General features: G+C 39.1%; 3 protein-coding genes across 5 annotated transcripts; 2 read left to right on the forward strand and 1 right to left on the reverse strand.

Moving 5' to 3' along the window:
• Positions 1-653: 653 nt before the first annotated feature.
• On the forward strand, positions 654-7,218 carry ube2r2 (ubiquitin-conjugating enzyme E2R 2). 2 transcript variants are annotated; one of them, XM_061042235.1, is made up of 6 exons: positions 654-722; positions 1,573-1,762; positions 5,475-5,561; positions 5,649-5,746; positions 6,460-6,594; positions 6,715-7,218. In XM_061042235.1, the coding sequence occupies exons 1-6, from the start codon at positions 664-666 to the stop codon at positions 6,998-7,000; spliced, it is 855 nt and encodes a 284-aa protein (XP_060898218.1). In that variant the 5' UTR covers positions 654-663; the 3' UTR covers positions 7,001-7,218. The 2 variants fall into 2 exon arrangements, with proteins under 2 accessions (XP_060898218.1, XP_060898219.1); XM_061042236.1 differs by having other exon boundaries at positions 655-1,247; positions 6,715-7,215.
• A 5,875-nt stretch (positions 7,219-13,093) lies between these two features.
• Positions 13,094-14,756, reverse strand: nudt2 (nudix (nucleoside diphosphate linked moiety X)-type motif 2). Its single transcript, XM_061042237.1, has 3 exons — positions 14,648-14,756; positions 13,982-14,109; positions 13,094-13,896 (listed from the first exon to the last, which is right to left on the reverse strand). The coding sequence occupies exons 2-3, from the start codon at positions 14,103-14,105 to the stop codon at positions 13,574-13,576; spliced, it is 447 nt and encodes a 148-aa protein (XP_060898220.1). The 5' UTR covers positions 14,106-14,109; positions 14,648-14,756; the 3' UTR covers positions 13,094-13,573.
• Positions 14,757-16,026: 1,270 nt separating this feature from the next.
• rfesd (Rieske (Fe-S) domain containing) lies at positions 16,027-18,847 on the forward strand. Of its 2 annotated transcripts, none has more exons than XM_061042239.1 (4): positions 16,027-16,162; positions 17,068-17,227; positions 17,576-17,610; positions 17,812-18,847. In XM_061042239.1, exons 2-4 carry the CDS (start codon positions 17,071-17,073, stop codon positions 18,100-18,102), a joined length of 483 nt encoding a protein of 160 aa, XP_060898222.1. In that variant the 5' UTR covers positions 16,027-16,162; positions 17,068-17,070; the 3' UTR covers positions 18,103-18,847. The 2 variants fall into 2 exon arrangements, with proteins under 2 accessions (XP_060898222.1, XP_060898221.1); XM_061042238.1 differs by having other exon boundaries at positions 16,062-16,162; positions 17,053-17,227.
• The last annotated feature ends 482 nt before the right edge of the window (positions 18,848-19,329 follow it).

Genomic DNA, 19,329 nt, shown 5'->3' on the forward strand with positions numbered 1-19,329 from the left:
TATCTGAATTCAGAGGCATATAGTTCAAAAGATATGGATCAGACAGCAAATATTTGCTACCTAAAATCAAAAGAAGTCAGTCCCTAACATTTGGCTCCAGAGAAACATTTCCTTTTTTGGGAGAGTGCTGTTGATAAAGCCTGAAGTTTGTTACTTTTTCTATCCTACTCTATCACTTCTGGTTAATGATGTGTACTGCAAATACAAATATTGAAAAGAAGAAGAAAGTTTATTTTTTACTAATGCTGACTAAACCTGTTTTATAAGTAATGTGGTTGGCTTATTATTATTGTCACTGGTACTGATGTTATGGCTGCAGTTATTAAGGCTATGTCTACTAAAGATCAAGGACCGTTATTGTACATTAACAACCAAGGACAGATGGGTGCCGATGGGATGACAGTTTGTTTTGTTTTTTGTTTGTTGTTTTTTGATTGTTTTTGTTTGGTGGGCATTGTATGCCTATTTTGTCATGTCATGTTTTGAAAAAAAATAATAATAATGTTAATCACAAAAAGAAAATAAGAAGAAAGTAAGTACAATTTTTTCAAGTGGGTCTATTTGACTCCAAACGTGCTTAAATAGTAATAAGCGCTTTCATCGTCGAGTACGCGCACGTCACGTTTAGACCTGTACGTGCTTTACGTTCTTCAGACACGCGCAATGATAGCCGGAAGCACCGATGGGAGGAAAATAAAAATCGATGAAATCCACTGTAATTCGTGAGTGTAAACCTCTCACTTGCTGTCCTTTTCGCGATCGTAGGCTCGAATATATCAGTCTTTTACACTGCCACGGTGCTGGAGGGGACGGCGGTCAGCAGAAAAGCTGCTCCAATTGAACGAAGTTGCTCGGTAGGGGTTTAGCTGACGTGTGGAGAAGTTGAGACTGCCAGAGAGCAGATAAACAAACATAAACAAGCAGGGATCAGCTGAGCGCCTGTCCGAACCGAACCAGCAGCACGGAGGGATGTCCAGGAGGACGAGTTTCCTCTTTTGAGCCCAAGAATGATCCACAGGACACCGTGATTTATCCACATACTAGCTCCATGTCAAGTGTCAACACTGGCACACAAAGAATTTTGGAAACACAACACGAGGACCAGCCGTACCTTTAGCAGAAAATCCACTGCTCCTACCACTCTCTCTGACAAGACATAGCTAGGCTAGCATGGACAACAAATGAGTATACCTTCCTGTTTTCAGCCGTAACGAAACAAATACATATAACAGTGCAAGGAGACAGAGGTAAATACTTTATATTAACTTTGTTTGTTTTTTCCTACGAGGGCCTGCGAATCAAAACATTGACCAATGCTAGCTTGGCAGGCCACATATCATGTTTGTAGTAGATTTATTTTACTTGTTGAGTTTACCACCAGGACATTTATCTCTTCATTGTTGCTGTTTTCTTTTCTTAGCTATTTCTGTTTTAGACTAAACGAAGCAGACAGATAGTTGGTGGGGCTGCAGGGTCAACAGTTGCCTTCACATCTAAAATATATGACGTGTTAGTTAGTAGTTTCCTGACATACTCCCCTACCTTTCACCGATCTGTGACCACTTGTGCCAGACTTGGAATGAACATGGCCCACCAGGCAACCCCTAGTTCCCAGAAGGCCCTGATGATGGAGCTGAAGTCTCTGCAGGAGCAGCCGGTGGAGGGTTTCCGCATCACTCTGGTGGAGGAGTCTGATCTCTACAACTGGGAAGTGGCCATCTTCGGACCCCCAAACACCCTGTATGAGGGAGGCTACTTTAAGGTGGGGCTCATAATACATGTTGTGTTATCAAAAAGTGCATGGCTAAGAGTTCAGACAATGAGACATGTTTATGAAGCTACTATATGTTCATTAGTAGGTTATTATATGTGTGTGCTTATACAGTGCAACTTTGCCCCTGGGTATTTAACATCCCTAAGGTGGATATATAGGAGATTGAAGCAATTTGGAAAACAGCCAGGTAGTTCAGTGACACTGACTCTGTTTGAACCCTGACTGTCAGATCAGGTAAAATCCTCTATATCTATAATGCAACAATGACCTGGATCACTTCACCTCTTCTAAGGTTTGTTTTTGTTTATATAGTTTTGACATGTTTTCAGGCAGCCTTTTATCTTCCTAGAATCTTTATTTTCCCTCCCCTGTCCATCCATTCTCCTTGTCCAGCCTTCCCCCCCCCCCCCCCCCCCCCCCCCCCCCCCCCCCTCTTGCTGTATGATGGTTGTGCTACAGATGGCTATTTTTAGCTGTGGGACCGATATAAATGGCACCTCAGCACAGAGCAAGAGTAAGAGAGAAGGGCAAGATAGGACTGATCTTGCTGTTCTTTCATGGTACTTATACAGTGAAACGTCTAGAAACACAGTACAGCGAGAGCCCCCATTCAAGTTTGGGTAATGCATATGACTCTGCGGCTTTCGAGGAATTCAAAAGTAATACAGAGCAGGCCTGGTTGTTGTCAATAGTTCAAATGAACATTGTTTATGTCACTGTGCTTTGCCTTTACAGTGACAGGCGACATCTATTGTCAAGTCAGATTAATTTTATCTTCATAGCCTTGAATCACAAGTTATTTTCCGGCCTTTTTGTCCAATCTGCACATCACATTATAGTAAGTCCTCTGTTCTTATACCCTGATGTTGAATAAGAAAGACTCCCCACACATACACAGACTGACAGTGGCAGAGATGTAAGAGCACCAGAGGGAGCACAACTCTTTCAGGACAGCCTTTTTTTAAAAATAAAAAACATTTATTTATCCAGGTCATTTAATTTTATCTCAAAAGAGACGTGGTTAAGACAACTTCAGCTCTGCTACACAAACTTACAGACGGACAGAACAAGCAGTACACTGACACAGTAGATAATATAAATCATAATAATATAATCATAAATCCTAAAAACAAGAAGTGCAAAATTGACAAGTGGCAAACAGATTTGCGTAGCTAGAGTTTCTAGTCATCATGTCAATAAAGATTAGGGGGGTTTGGTCATTCCAGTGGCTCTTATACACAATGTAGAAGTATTCATAAATAAATAGTATATTTACAGTTTAAAATATGAATTTGAATGGAATGAGCAAAAACAATGTGCAGAGTGTCTAAAGAAATAATAGGCTATGTTTAATCATAGGGAATAGAATATTTGAACAATGTTTACAGATACAGTATAAATGTGCAGTGTTGACATTGACGACTGCACACATTGGGTGGCTGAGAAAAGTTGTTGACCGGTTTACAGACAGATTGCACAGTTAAAGTAACACAGCATCGGAAATAAGAATATAAAAAGAGATAGGAATGAAAATATATATTCATGTGAAATAAAAGGACAGAAAGGGGCATTTTAAGAATTACTGCTATGTACAAAAAGTGCTGAGTGTTTATGAGATAAGATAATATTTACAAAAACTGAAGTGTTGAACAGTAAACATTTCATAGAGCCTGCAGCACCTTTTAGCTTATACTAACTAAAAAAAACGATCAAATTTCAATGACAGATTTGTTGACTGTAGTGTACTAAAGAAAGGAATGAAAGCCTGTAATACTTAGGTAAGGGTGTGATTGTCAAATATTTTAATGAAGTATTAATGAAGGACATTGACTCGTGTATCTTCGGCTCATGTCGGGCAGATCAGTGACATAATGAACCATTTATTATCAAGTATTCGGGATAAGATTTTTCTTATGACATCTGTGTTTGTAATGTCTCGAGGCTGCACCAGTGTGAAAGCGGGTCTCGGAGTATTGATAGTCCTATCTGAGTGGCAGCAGGTCACTGAGAGCTGGGGTGGTGTTACACACACACCCAAGCCTTTCACCTAGATAATTGTGCAACACTTTTGGAAAGAAAATACAGAAACAGGAGCCCATGTGGAGCTTCAGTGAAATCCATTAAAAATGATTTAAGAAAGCACAGATGATAGCTGCCTTCCTGTGTGCTAAATGTAAGAGATATTTCTCTTTAATACTTGATATAAAATATAAATCTATGCAGTTACTTTGTCGTTAAATACTTGGTCATATTGTGAGGCCAGACGAGTCAACAAGGAGAGTTTGTTTTAAATGCTACTCACTGTAACTTAAACAGGAAACTATGTTATATCACTGTAGCCTGGAAGTATTAACATTTATGACAAGCTGAAATCAGCTCTGCTTAATTTTTTGCTTCCTGAATTGTAGCTTTGTAACAACGTTCATCTCTTTGAGATACCTGCTAAATGTTTTTGTTTCACTTACGCTATCTAAGTACAGAAGTAGAGGTTTTTTTTTTTTCAAATTCAACATTGCACAAACATGTTTCAATGGGCCACAAGCAGCTTCAAAATATAGACCCCTACTTTTTAAAATACTTTATTCTTTCAAGATGATTTTAATGTATGCAATTTACCAGTGGTTGACCGATATTCGGCATTGGACCGATTATCTGTATCTGTGTTTCAATCGCTTATATTAATAAATTTAAAAGTGTGCTACTTTGACTTTGCTCTAGTTGTGTCTTTCCCTCTGGGTCTGTTTTCACTCACCACTATGTCTCATCTAATTTCTCACCCACAACATTTTCTGATTGGCTAGATGTCACACGAGTAATAGCCAGTCAACACTGAAGCCCGGCTGCCACCGACATGCACAGAGACAAAGGCAGGAGAGTCTGAGGTTGAGTGTTTAAACAAAGTCTTGTCCTGGAGTTTGGAATATTCCAAATTCTAAATTTGGACAGAAAGATTTTCCTTTTTACTGTAAATGCATATCAGTTCAAAATATCAGTTAACGGCCCTTAAAAACAATATCGGTCGACTTTACATTTTACAATTCATACCATCCAAGGTTTATAATCAATCTTTTAAATAGTGAGCTTAGAAAGCAACAAGGACACGAAACAAAATGTACTAAAAGAGCAACAAAATCAGTACAAATGATTATTAAATACATATATAAATAAAGAAGAAAAAAGGTGGGGGTAAACCTACACATATGTTCACACAAAACATATCTTCATACACACACACACACACACACACACACACACACACACACACACACAGATCTTAGGTAGTGTCCCATTCAGACAAGCAGTAGGTGTGTGTATTTTTACATCCAGAATCATACTATTCATTTAATCAAACCTTGTTTTTTTAGTTTCCAACTTTTAGTTATTTACTTTATTGATGTGAAGAAGATAAAGAATTGTTCATCTCAACCCAAGACCAACTGGTGGTTTTACAAGTATGACTCATGTACTCATACAGTTGTTTTTGTTCATTTTTTTCCCTCTACAAACAAAGTTTTCTGACCTAAACATGTTCAATAGATAACATGAGTGAAAAATGTGTAAATGATATGAAATCGTCTCCTCACTTTCACCCTGTGGTCTCTGCGGAGACCAGCAGGCTCAAAGGACATAAACTGGGCACGTTCCAGCTCGACTGTCTGTGAAGCGTGTGTTGACTGTGACCCCCTGTTTGTCCTCATAGGCTCACATCAAGTTCCCAGTTGACTACCCGTACTCCCCGCCAACCTTTCGCTTCCTCACAAAGATGTGGCACCCCAACATCTACGAGGTAATACATGTTTGTGTTTTGACAGTCTCTTACTATACGCATGTTGTCCAGACAGACATTAAACAGCGTATTATGTTGACTTTGCAGAACGGAGATGTGTGCATCTCCATTCTGCATCCTCCTGTGGATGACCCTCAGAGCGGGGAGTTACCCTCTGAGAGATGGAACCCCACCCAGAATGTCAGGTAACGTCTGCCACACTACCTTGTGTATTTAAATCCATTTCACAATTTAGACATTCTGTATTTTCATGACATTTCTGTTTCTCTTATTCAATTTTCATATTCATTTAAGCAACGGTTTTTAAATACAGTGTGCACTCACATAGTAAAACGAGCTCTGTATCTCTTCTTGTTCTCGTTAAGACAGCTGAGGCTGTGCGGCCTTTTGCGATGTCACCAACTCAATTCCCTGTCTCCCTCTTATATCTAATAAAAGCTAAAAATGACAAAAAAAGATCTTTAAAAAAAGCAAAGAAAGAAGCGTAGAATAGAAGAGCTGCCCAAAGGAGCACACAGTAACTCATGTATAGTCTATACAGTACAAGGTTTTAGCTTTCCTTTGTTCTGAGTTACATTTTAAGAACAAGATTCAGCTGCAGGGTATACGTATCTCAGAATTTCTTTTTAGATTCAAAACATCAGCACATCAGCTTTTTGTAGAGGACTAGGTGTGAAGTGCTGAGGCTGTGTTTGAAGAACTTGTGCAGATTGCGTGCTGGGTGTAATGAAGCCACAAGGTGAAAGAGGTGTGTTAACGCCTTCATCTAGGCTGGGATGAAGCTCACCACAGTAAAAAAAACAAAAACAACAATCCTTCGTAGAGCTTTTCTCTCGTACAATGTCAGGACCTGATATTGGAGTGTTCTCACTGTCTTTCTGCCTGTTTTCACCATCAGGACTATCCTGCTTAGTGTGATCTCTCTGCTCAATGAGCCCAACACCTTCTCCCCGGCCAACGTCGACGCATCTGTCATGTTTCGCAAATGGAGGGACAGCAAAGGCAAGGACAAGGAGTATGCAGAGATCATCAGGTATTTAGACTCTTTTTTTGATATCATCTCTTACAACATGAACTGTAGTTCTACTTAGTTCATTAAAAACAAAAAAAAATGTAACTGACACTGATTTTTGGTTTCTTGTTTGGCCCTCAGGAAGCAAGTGCTGGCCACAGCGGCGGAGGCTGAACGCGACGGCGTCAAAGTGCCGACCACATTAGCCGAGTACTGCGTCCAGACCAGGGTCCCCTCTCAGGACAGTAGTTCAGACCTCCTCTATGACGACCTCTATGACGACGACATGGAGGAGGAGGACGAGGACGAAGATGAGAGTGATATGGAGTCCGTGGGCGAGGCTGGGGGGATCAGCGCCGCGGAAGACGGCGAGATGTCCACCAGACGGTATGACAACCAGGATGACTCTGGAAACGAAGACTCATGATGATCTGAGTGATTACTCCTCCCTGCCACCCCCCCCCCCCCAACCCCCTCCCCCACCACCACCAACATCCCCTTTTCTTTTGTGTGTTTCGTTACAATTTTGTGTGTGTGTGTGTGTGTGTGTGTGTGTGTGTGTGTGTGTGTGTGTGTGTGTGTGTGTGTGTGTGTGTGTGTGTGTGTGTGTGTGTGTGTGTGTGTGTGTGTGTGTGTGTGTGTGTGTGTGTGTGTGTGTGTGTGTGTGTGTGTGTGTGTGTGTGTGTGTGTGTGTGTGTGTGTGTGTGTGTGTGTGTGTGTGTGTGTGTGTGTGTGTGTGTGTGTGTGTGTGTGTGTGTGTGTGTGTGTGTGTGTGTGTGTGTGTGTGTGTGTGTGTGTGTGTGTGTGTGTGTGTGTGTGTGTGTGTGTGTGTACAGTGGGGTCAGAGGTCTACTGCCAAAGAACTTTTCATCATTTATTAAACCTATACAAATGATTGTTAAAGTAGTAGTTCTCAGATACTATTGATTAGGTTAGTTTGTACTGTTTTCACTGAAAGTTAGCATTAGATGTTTCCACCGTCTGCCTTAATTACAGCGTGCACTCTGTCCAGCATCAGATGTTTTCCAGAGTTAAAGAAAATTGAAATGATTCCAGCACTGATCGAGGGAAACACCAAAGTCTTTTTGGTTGTTCTTTCTATATTTTCTCGTATTTTTAAATGATCCTATTGCGGAAGTTGATGATCTGCCTCGTTACTTAAAACTTACAAATAATGATGCTTTTCACTCAGTGTGGGATTACTCCCGTTCTAGTAACAGACGCCACTCATGATTAAACATACCAGACAAACAACACTGCCATCGCTGCGTTCCTTTCTAGTTTTTAAACCCTGTTGTATTTCTTTATCATCAACTAAATCAAATACAACATGATTCTTTGAATGTTAAGCGTGCACATTTCAGCATTCTTCAACCCATGCTGAACCATTAGGCTTGTTTGGCAGGAAAAGAAAAGGTTTGGCAACTGCTTCACATTGTTGCAGTATGGACTGTCTTTGTTTTGTTGGCTTTATACCATGGTGCCATCTCTAGATGTGTCTGGTCACTGATTCTGCCCTTTGAATCCAAGGCCTTTTTTCATTTTGATTCATTACAACTCATAACAGTACTCGTAATGCTTAAGTAATGGTCACTTTATTATTAAAGGACATGTGACACTCCCCCCCCAAAAACATATACCAGGATTGAGGATATCCATAGACATTTCCCAAAGAGAATATTTCCCCACTGGTCATACTATGATTGACAAACAAAATGTCTTAGGTTTTGATAAGTGATGAAAACAACTGTCCCTGTGGTGGTCTCTTGGTCTCCACTGTAGCTGTGTCAAATGGTTTTGGCTCTATCCTAACATCTTTACCTGTTGCTGTTTTTTTTGTACCTTTTTTTGTGTCGTCGGTCGACATTTGTGAGTGGGGGGTGGGGGGGGGGGGAGTCAGACTAATGGACAATGTTGCTGTTTGGCTCATTAACCAACCGATGAGCCCTCGAGCTTCGTGTCCTCTGTCCCCCTCACGCCTGTCTGTTCAACTTTGATGCAATCAACGTGTAACGTACAAACACAGGCTCCGCTGTGACTCCAGCCTCCTGGACGTACAATCAGAAGTGTTCATCATATAAACGCTCCCTCGTGATTACTGAAAGCAACGTCGTTTTGGGCGCGGGGGGTGAACAAGGTTTAGACCTTTTTCTTGAAGTCGCCTCCTACACCTCTCTCTGCCTCTTAAACCTCAGGGCCTCAAACAGACTTTCACTGAGAGACAACAAACAAACAAAAAACAGTCAAAGAAAAACTTCAAAACATGAAACTGCTCCTCACCTTCACCTTCTTTTCTTACTTTCTGGATGCTTCTAGAGGGCAGAGTGAACTGAAAGTCTCCTATCCCATGACTTAGTGATGCTGCTGGTCCTGATTCAGGTCCTTTAAGATGTTTTCTTCCTGAAAGGCTAGAGTCTGATTTAGAACAGTTTAAAAAAAACAAAAAAAACAACACCTGTGATGAATAGCTCTTGAAGACAATTGCTGACATCATGTTGCGATAGATGTGAAAAAGTTTTGGTGCTGTGACTCCAATTTGGGCTTCAAAACAGATGTGGGGAAAACTGGACATTGTTACTGTGCTACTCCACATCCAGAATCTGTTAATCTCCATGCAGCTTAGCTACACATTTGCATTTGAATGAATATGACACTGATTGCCTGTTATTTTTTGTGTGTCTGTGCGTGTTTGTAGTTAGTTTCACTTTTCATCTTTATCTAGTTTTTTTTTCTCTTGTTGTTCCTGTCTCTTTGGAACCGGTGTAGACTTCTGTCACAAGTGAGTTATTCCCAAATGACCTTTGTCGACTTTGTCCAGTTGAGAAAACATTCAGAGTGTTTGCACTGTGGGCTGTTTTTGGGAGGCCTGAATGGCCTGGGGATTTGAATGATTAAGAAAAACACCTTCTGAGTATTAAAACTTTGAACACACTGAATGACAAAAATGTGACTAATGTTGCTTGCAAGACATCAAGTTGTTGACACATTTTTTTTTTTTAAAACTGTGTTTGATGGTCGTGGGCTTGAATCTGTTTGTCCTTTTCAACACAACAGAGCGCTGCGCAAACTTTTTATTCAAATTGATGGATTTTAATGCCAAGGAAACCAAGTAAGGGCCACAAGCATTCTTTTTTAAGGACAATGGAGGATTGGATGCCTGTAGTGGATTTCATCTGTTTGAATAAACTCTTGAAGAGATTCCTTTTGGATTTAATGTGAAGCCAAAGGAGTGAAACATTTCCTCCTGGGCCCCCGTGCTTTGGAGGCTCACAGAGACTGTGTTCTGTCCGTGACAGGAGAGGACGTCCACTCTTATACTGGATCTTTCATGGATTTGTAATCAAGGCACACCTGGAGGCAGATAAGAGAACAGAGATTCTGAACTTTTCTTGTTGTGGTCCCCCACTTTTTTTGCCCCTCACTCTCACCATTAATGAACAAAGTAAAATTAATGTATTGGAATGTACCAATGTCGTTTATGTCTGATAATGGACAAGAGTGATATATTGGTCAACACGCTTATTGCTTTTGGAGAAGAGTTAGACAATGAGAATGATACCAATCTGATGTCAGATCCTTTAGTATCAGACTTAAGGCCAGCAGCCTGTTACTTCAGTTTGCACAAAGACAAGTAATGGGGTGTAACAGCTAACCTGTACCAGCAACAGGTGAACCAGCACCTCTTACACTATGTAACACCAATATGTTCATCATGTTTTTTATTATTTCACAATTTGACATTATACAGGGTTACATGCCAAACCATTTCTTTGCTGACTTAGGTACCACTGGACAGAGCCAGGCCTTGTGTCATGAAATCTTAAAAGCCAAAACATGTATTTCCCCAAATAGCTGGATTGCTTAAGAGCCAAGCTTCCCCCCCCCCCCCCCCCCCCCCCACTAAATAGCAAATAGAGAAATTGTAATCAGCGTTATTGTTTTTGTTTGAGCAAAGACTTGGCATAGTATAGCCCCTTATGATAGCAATTCAGTAATGAGTTAGAGCTCCGCAATCTTCAAATCCTTCTCCTTGTTACTCAGACATGCCTTGTTTTTATGAAAAGAGCAGAGGGAGGATTCTTCAATTCCACCTAAGAAATGATTCGCTAAACGTTTCTCCAGTCTAAACTGTTGAGAGTTGTTTCAATCAAACGACGTACAGGAGACTGAATGCTAATGTTTAGTTCATTTAATCTGTGTTTGTGTGTGCACAAGAGTGTAGTGTGGACTCTCACATTGTCGCCCCCTTATTGGACTGAGACCTGCGTGTCCACAGTGTGTCCACACCCGATGATGTTAATGCTGTCCTTGTTGGTTTCTTCTTTGATTTTGTGTCATTTTTTTTTGCCCTCATCAATTTGTGTTTGTGAGGAAGCAGACGCCACTCATGAAGATTTTATTGTAAAAAAAAAAAAATCTATATATATACATTGTTGGGTTTGTTTTCAATGTAGCTATGGTATGTGTTGCTAAGCCCACTCGTCATGGAAATCAGACAAAACACAGTGAGGTGGTTTTTTGGAGTTAAATGGGTGATGGTGCAAAAGGAGGCATACCATTGTTGTGGTTAAGTTGGAGAACCTTTCAAAATAAAAGTGTCACTAAAGCCTGCCTTAAGGTTTTACCTCATTTTGCCGTTGACAACAGGTCACTTCTACATGTTTCTGAGATTTGAATGTGTCATAGTAAAAATGTATTAGCTCAAAATGGCAGTAAACTGGATTTCTTTTTTTTTTTAACTCTTGGGATTATTTTTTGCCGATAGCTATGATTGAGTTTATCCAAAAGTTGAGTTAAATATCTCTTTCTATATGCCAAAACTTAGTTTGAATGAAAACAATCAATCCATACATTTTGACTTTCCTAAAATCTTTGAAATTTAGAGCCTGGCCGATAATGTCGGCCGTTATTATCATCACATTATTATCATCACATTATTATCATCACATTATTATCGGCATCAGCTAATTTTATCACTGATATGTGCTGATATCACTAGATTTATTCACCAGTCAGATATCATTTTATTTGAGTTTCATTGTATTAAACTTACCAGTTCTCTTTCTGGCTGTCACCAGCAAAGGGTGCTATATTACATCAAGCATTCTCACTCACTTTCAAGCAGTGAAGCACGTACATGTGCAGTTACTTTCTAGTTGAGTGACCATCTTGTCTTTATTATAAATCTTTTCCACAAGTGTTTGATAACTGCATCTGAGGGCTCAACACAATAAATGTGTGTATATATCTATATCTATCTCTAAAGATCGAAGATGGATTAAAGAAATATAGGCCGATATATCAGTATCAGCTTTTTTCTCTCCCCGATATCGCTAAAGGTATCGGCCCCAAAAATTCCATTTAGGTCAGGCCCTCGAGAAATAGTTCTCATCAGAACTGCTGATAGTGCAGTTTATCTCTGTGGCCGTCACGATGCTGTAGAATGCTTTCAATTTCACTTTTCAATTCATTGAACGGCACAAACCAAACTCCATTCGATTCCACTGAATTGAAGTGGAATCAAAAAATGAAATACTGTTAGTGGCAGGGATTATTGCTTTTTGTTTTGTTGGTGAACTAGCCCTCTAAAGGTACAAAGATGTTTTAAAGAAACTTTAAACCTTATTCTAAAATGACATTATCTGCTAAGATGCAGTTAAATTATGATAAGTATTTTCATTTTATTTTAAGAAGAGTAGTTCTCTTTGATCATTAATTATGAAAGAGCTTTTATGCTCTGCCAGGCATTCAATTAGTAACAATGACATCCCGGTGTGTCATACTGAATTATTTCAACTTGTGTATAACGTCAAGGTTGGCTTTACAGTATACTGTGTATACCTAATGGATACTTAACATAACGTATGTTACTTTGTGCAGTTTGTCCGAAGAATACCCCAAAAAATATGTTTTTTAATTTAAGTAAGTGCTTCTAAAGTTAAAATAACTCATTATTTTATTTAATTGCCCTTATTCTATCCCATCAGTAAAGGTATGTAACCCTGCTGCAGCATGAGGTTGAGAGCAGAACATGTTGCCATACATAGTACAACACGACATCACCACTGGCCCAAGTCGCTCTAAGTCCTACAGGAGACGCATCATTTGCTTGTAAGAGAACACTCACTTTGGATAAAAGTTCCAGGTTGTCAGCTCCAGCTTCATCGTGTTTAACCAAAACTGAAACTAAATGATGATTTCAGAGAAGTGAAATGATACGAGTGAGAACACCATGATATGAGATACACTGTACAGACACCACAAAATGAAAATGAGACCTGGTGATGTTTTTGCCAATGATTGGAAATGGTTTGATTTAAGGATTAAATGACTTTTAATTTAGTACATCATTCCTGAAACTACTGTGAACCTGCTGTGACATTTATGATAATGTCCACATTTACCACTATTCATTTTCTTATGATAGTCCCTCTTAAATTTGATTCACACAGTTCTGAGCATAATAAAATAATGAACTTTACTGGCTTTTAGTTTCTTGACAAGAACTCATTTGCAGGAGTAATGGTAGTATCTCACTTTAATTTGGATTATGAGAGCAGGAAAAAAAACGTGGGCCTCTGTTGTAAAGATTTTTGGACTTTGTCTCCACCCAGTGGTAGAAACTCCAGCTTGCGACTTCATTTCATTCACACATTTTATTTGACTGAAGAATTTATTTTTTGCCATAGTGCTGTTTCTTTATGAGTGCCAGCAGAAAGATAATATCAGTTCAGCTCAATGCTGACTGTTCCTCCTTGTTCCTCTGAGGTTCAAGTGTTAAGAGGGCGTTTGATTTTTGTGATTCTTTGTTTGTGTACATTTAGAAGTATTAGTTTCATGACATGACATGACCAAGATCAAATTCTTAATCTGGTCTGCTTGAATCTTCTCAGATTTACATTACGGTACAATCAGAGACAAAGTATTTAAACTGCAACATTATCCAGTCACATTGAGGGCTCAGCTCCGATCATCCCGTCCACACAGTCACTCTGGTTCATCACAGCTTGTCCTGCCGAGCTTCCAGGTATCTTTGTGCTGCTCTCAGTGTGTCCTGCAGGTCTTTGTACCCGGCCAGAGTGCAGGCGTCCTCCAGCCGGGACCAGCGGTAGTCCTGGTGCTCGTCTGACAGAGTCAGCGCTGTCCCCGGGTCCTTCAGCTCGGCCAGCCAGTACAGCACCTCTTTGGGCCTGCCTCCGACCTCATAACGCAGCTCCTGCACAAAGCCTTCTATTACCTGCAAGTGCTCTGCCCCGAGTCCTGCCTCCTCCTTGGTCTCTCTCAGAGCTGTGGTGAGGTCATCCTCTCCTGGGTCCACATGACCTTTCGAGGAAAAAACATTTGAGTAGAAGCTCATAAGTTTACACCACCAGCTAGATGATTCATACAGTTGTGTTGATGTGAACACCTTTAGGTGGGGTCCAGTGGTGTTTTCCATAAGACGTCTGTAAGAGCAGGTACTCGATGTTGTCTGGTGGAGCGACACGACCGGCAAGACGAAAGACTATGAAGCCACAAGCACGCAGAGCCATCTCCCTGGAGACACAACAAAGTAGTTCAGTATTACTATGAAAAACCTTTTGAAAATCATGTTACTTTCTAACCATTTTATTTCAACATTATAGAAGAACAGGTAGAACAGGTGTGATGATACAATGTCTTCAATGTTCAGTAGATTGTATAAACTGACATGTGTTGTATTAATTCTGTTAATCAAACGGGTTAAACTTATTTTATTCTTCTATGGTGAAATGTTTAACTACTGGCCTTAGTCCAGCTTTTACTCATAAATCTATTAGTCAATTCTGCACTTTTACTTTAAACTGGACTTTGTCTTACCCAGAGAGGAGAAGATTAAGTCTCTGAATACACTAACAGTGGGTCTTTTACAATATATCAGTCAGTTTGAACCCTTCAGTGATTAGAGCAGGCTTTAGCTAACACACTGGAACTGATTCTGTGACAGATTTGTTGCAGAAACTGTTTTTAGTAACCAGAGCAGAGAAACCTGTAGGCTAGCTGAGCGCTCTGCTTGTAGTTTACACTAAAATATAATAAAATGTCTTCAACTTACGATACAAAACAGGATTTTATTGGGCGTGTATGTTTATTCCTCCAGCTGCGAGCACAGCGGAGTACAGTGGTGCAACGACAAAATGAGTCCGGTGCTCTTTCGGGACGGGCACATTCAGTTCCGCCTTGACAGTACTCGCGTTAATTCACTATTTACAGTCTATGGTTAATTCTTTAATATTTACAGTCTATGGTTAATTCTTTAATATTTACAGTCTATCTTTAATTCATTAATATTTACAGTCTATGGTTCATTCTTTAATATTTACAGTCTATGGTTAATTCTTTAATATTTACAGTCTATGGTTCATTCTTTAATATTTACAGTCTATGGTTAATTCTTTAATATTTACAGTCTATGATTAATTCTTTAATATTTACAGTCTATGGTTAATTCATTAATATTTACAGTCTATCTTTAATTCTTTAATATTTACAGTCTATGGTTAATTCTTTAATATTTACAGTCTATCTTTAATTCATTAATATTTACAGTCTATGGTTCATTCTTTAATATTTACAGTCTATCTTTAATTCTTTAATATTTACAGTCTATCTTTAATTCATTAATATTTACAGTCTATGGTTCATTCTTTAATATTTACAGTCTATGGTTCATTCTTTAATATTTACAGTCTATGGTTAATTCTTTAATATTTACAGTCTATGGTTCATTCCCCATTAAACTCTGACTAAAACAAAGTTTAATCAAATCCAGAGTCAAGTTATGTATTACACAGAATGTTTGTAGGATTGTATTTTAATTATAAATGATTGATAATTCAGTAACTTTTCGTTATGTTAGTATGATAATAGACTTATCATTCTAAAATAAACATTAGCAACTATAATAACAATGAAATGGGAAGACTGATAGTGTTAGATATAGCATAACATTATATCATATAGGATAATAGTGTATCATGTTATATTAATGGATCTTTTTCATTATTATAAATCACTATTATAACTGTAACAGTGTAGCATGTTTGAGATTCTTAATCTGTAATGTTGTATTATTTAATAAATACAACTGCTAAATGCAGCCAAGTGACAAATACAATACCCTCAAGTTATACAAAATACAAAAAAACAACCTCAAGTAATGAGATGAAAAGAGAAAAGCTGTGGCGACTGAGAACTTAAATGCACTCTTCCCACCACTATAGGCTACTACAGTACAACTGCAGATGGAGGTGATAAAAAACTTCATCAAATTTAAAGAAGCATTTAAGACTTAATAATAAAATAATATGACTAAATATTTAAAGTTAAAGGGTGGAATCATTTTGGAAACCACTTTGAAAGTCAGAGACACTGTTTGTATTTCTTAACAATAGAATATCTATTCCGCCTGCGGGAGACAGATAAGAAATGAACCCAGCACAGATAGGACCAACTGAAGACAGCTTGTATCTGAAGATAGGAGAGACGGGGGCTCCATCCCACGCATGCAGAACTGTCAGCAGCACAGTTTGTCAGCCTGACGGAGGGGACACCGCTGCTGAGTTTCAAGGTAGAAACAAAAATTCATTCAAATATGTATATTATTATTCTTTTAGTAAAAAATGTAGGTAGGAGAGATACGGAGACAGACAGGATGTATAAAAAATGTAATGTTTATCCATGCATATAAGGAATTATATAAATTGGGCATGGGCCTATAGTCCTCTGGGGCTCAGTTAAAGATTGTTTTCCTGTCAGATACAATTATAATGCTCTTCTGTAGCTTCTTCCTTCACAGCATGTTGCTGTCTGTAGTTTTGCCAGAGGCCTCGGGACATGTGACTTTCACTGCTGCTGTTACTACCGTGCTTACTCAGCCTGCACTGAAGTGCTCATTTTTCCACTCTGCTATACATGAATCACACTGGGGGTCAGGTTCCTCTGCATCTAGATATTTTTGGTACTATACTAGTGATTTAACACAAATATAGGTCTATGGTCTTTCATTGATGAATGCTTTTATACAATGATGTAGCAAAAAAAAAGTTATATTTGGAGAAGTTGTTTCACTTTCTGAAGGATGTATATACTGTATTCATTGGGCAGTTGATTGTTTTCATAGAAACCATATCAAACAATCCTTGATAATGTGAAACTAGTGAGGATGACACAGATACAAGGGATTAAAATTGCAGTTCTGAGTTTGTTTGGAGTCGAGCTGATCGGTGCCAAGACATGCTTGGTTTCTTCCAGCTGAATGTTCTGGAGGTGTTGGAGACTTAATTTAAGCTGACAACTGTGATGGGTGGTGCCAACACAATAATCCCAGTGACAAATCCAAAAGACACACTTTTCATGTGGAAAGTGAAGTAACACGTCATAGTTTTGATTCCATACAGAAAACAAAATGCTTCTTTAAGATGAATCCTGAAATGTGAAAATGTCTTTGCTTGCTAACAGAACAACATTTCACAGGACATGGAGGAGAAGGAGCAGCCCACAGGAGGGCCTCATTTTGTGGGGAAGAGGGATGAACTTGTCCAAGCAAAGCTCTCTTTCAGAACACTAGAAGGTCGGGATATACTGATCATCCACCACGGGGGAGTCTTTTATGCTATGGATTCTTACTGTTACCGTGAGTACTGTTCTTCTTGTGCTGAACTCAAAACAGCTGCTACCTGAGAGCTGGAGAGAGTGTGACCAGGATGTTTTGTTTCTCTTCAAATCTGATAATATGCCAGAAGTATGTATTCTCATGAGGATAAAAGGTGCTGTTAACAAACGCTTACTTTCAGGGATTTCAAAATAAGTAGCTGCCATCAGGAAAACCTGTCATGGGAATATTTAAAACTTCCGTGCTTTGTTAACAACTGGACGCTTTAACACATATCTCCTCCAAAGTGTGTCCAGTCAGCAAAATGCTAGTGTGCTCTAAACAGTTTGCTTATTCTGCAATACACTGATCCTCTTCCCTTCTCCACAGATGCTGGAGGAGAACTGCAGAATGGAGACATTGAGGTAAGGTGTACATTTGACTTAAGGGCTTTAATGTTGTTCTTTTTGTATGACCCTGAGGAAAGAAGATGTTACACTGATCCCTTGAAGTCTATAATTAAGTAATCAACCCTGCATACAATTTGAATATTATGCTAATGTTGAATGGCCCAAATGACCTGCACTTATCCACCATGAGGTTGTTGACCTGCTTTTTTTTTGCAGGAATTTGACGGCAAGCTGTGCATAGTTTGTCCCAACCACAAGTACAAGATCTGTCTCGCACAGGGAGAGAGCATTTACAAGGCAACCAACCCCAGGGAGAAGCCGCCTGTGCCCAGATGGTACTCCAAGGGTGTAAAACAGCGGACCCACACGGTCACTGAGAACAACAACGGCGATGTTCATGTCAAACTCTCGGACGTGGCTGGCTGGATCGAGTCAGACTTCTTCCAGGGAGAAAAGGGCAAGATAGAGAGGGAAAAAGCTGCGGCGGCTGAAAAGAAGAAATCTTGATCATCTTGTTACAGATGGATGTGAATGGCATCTATTGACTGGATGTTTAAGAGCATGCCATTTGTTTTAGGCTTTTAGCAGACTAGAAAAAATATTCTTTTTTTCAAGCCTTTAGGACTTTTTAGAATTTTTAATTTCTTAATTTGTTTACCTGAAAAAGTTTTACTGAAAGAAACCCCTCTAATGTCTCAATTATCATGTAGAGTACTAAAAACATTTTTGATGGATTCACTTTGATTTCACGTTCTCTTTTTTTCTAATTGGCGAGTGGCACAAGACCGATAAGTGTGCCAACTTTGGAGGATCCCCCTGCATTTTAATATTCCTCATGCATTATGCATACAGTGGATGAATCGATGAGATAAAAAGGTTCATACTGATTGTTTAAAATCGCAAAAAAGTGAAAATGTATCAGTGTTAAAATATAAAGATCATTCTTGGACATGTTTTTGTGATGTTCATGTCCATGTGTTCCTTCAGGAAAAAGAAGAAGAAGAAAGCATGAATGTCTATAGGCTGCACAGATTCAAGCATTTGGGATTTGTGCTTTGAAATGTTTCTTATTTGTTGGTGAAGAACTCTTTCGGTGACTGAATTGAAAAAGAAAACTTTGCTGGCTATACAGCAAGCAAATCCCTGAGGTTGTTGAAAGGTTTGATGACAGCTGTTCACTAGTCCCGCCTCTTATGTTCACTTGTGCTGTATATTCTGTTTAGAAATACAAGGTTTAAGTTTGAAAATTTGACATGATCTTCTCATCTTTGTTAAGAAAGTAAATAATAAATGCATTTAAAAGAAGTTGGCCTATTCTATTCCTTAAACATTCCTGACTTCACTTCGCTGTATCTCTTATCTTGTATTTGTTACATTTGTTACTTTGCCAGAAAAAATAAGACAAGAACGGTAAAGCAGCAGCTGAGAAATCTTGGCTATTTTTTTATTAAAGTCAAAATGGGTTTGCCCAAAAAACACAGGTTCACACGTTCAATAATGCATCTCAATAGCATTTTCTTTTAGAGCCTCCCTGCCTGGAAAACACCAATGTCTATCAGACCTCAATCATCCAGTTTACATTTGAAGTCTTGCACAAGGCTGTCATTAATCTAATTTGTATAAAGAAAATACACGTGATGTGTCTGTCATTATTAAGTCATCCTTGGCAAAAAGTCAGAAAGGTTTGTTAACTATTTGATGTAAAGAGTGGAGACAGCCTGTCACATTCAGGTT

Source organism: Labrus mixtus, chromosome 7, assembly GCF_963584025.1.
Source record: "Labrus mixtus chromosome 7, fLabMix1.1, whole genome shotgun sequence".
Lineage (NCBI taxonomy): Eukaryota > Metazoa > Chordata > Actinopteri > Labriformes > Labridae > Labrus > Labrus mixtus.

Coding starts and splice junctions, on each gene's coding strand:
- ube2r2 (XM_061042235.1), top strand. CDS start 664: ATGATAGCCGGAAGCACCGATGGGAGGAAAATAAAAATCGATGAAATC. Junction 723..1,572: donor GATGAAATCCACTGTAATTC/GTGAGTGTAAAC, acceptor CACTTGTGCCAG/ACTTGGAATGAACATGGCCC. Junction 5,747..6,459: donor AACCCCACCCAGAATGTCAG/GTAACGTCTGCC, acceptor TTTCACCATCAG/GACTATCCTGCTTAGTGTGA.
- rfesd (XM_061042239.1), top strand. CDS start 17,071: ATGGAGGAGAAGGAGCAGCCCACAGGAGGGCCTCATTTTGTGGGGAAG. Junction 17,228..17,575: donor TATGGATTCTTACTGTTACC/GTGAGTACTGTT, acceptor CCTTCTCCACAG/ATGCTGGAGGAGAACTGCAG. Junction 17,611..17,811: donor TGCAGAATGGAGACATTGAG/GTAAGGTGTACA, acceptor TTTTTTTTGCAG/GAATTTGACGGCAAGCTGTG.
- nudt2 (XM_061042237.1), bottom strand. CDS start 14,105: ATGGCTCTGCGTGCTTGTGGCTTCATAGTCTTTCGTCTTGCCGGTCGT. Junction 13,897..13,981: donor CCACTGGACCCCACCTAAAG/GTGTTCACATCA, acceptor TTTCCTCGAAAG/GTCATGTGGACCCAGGAGAG.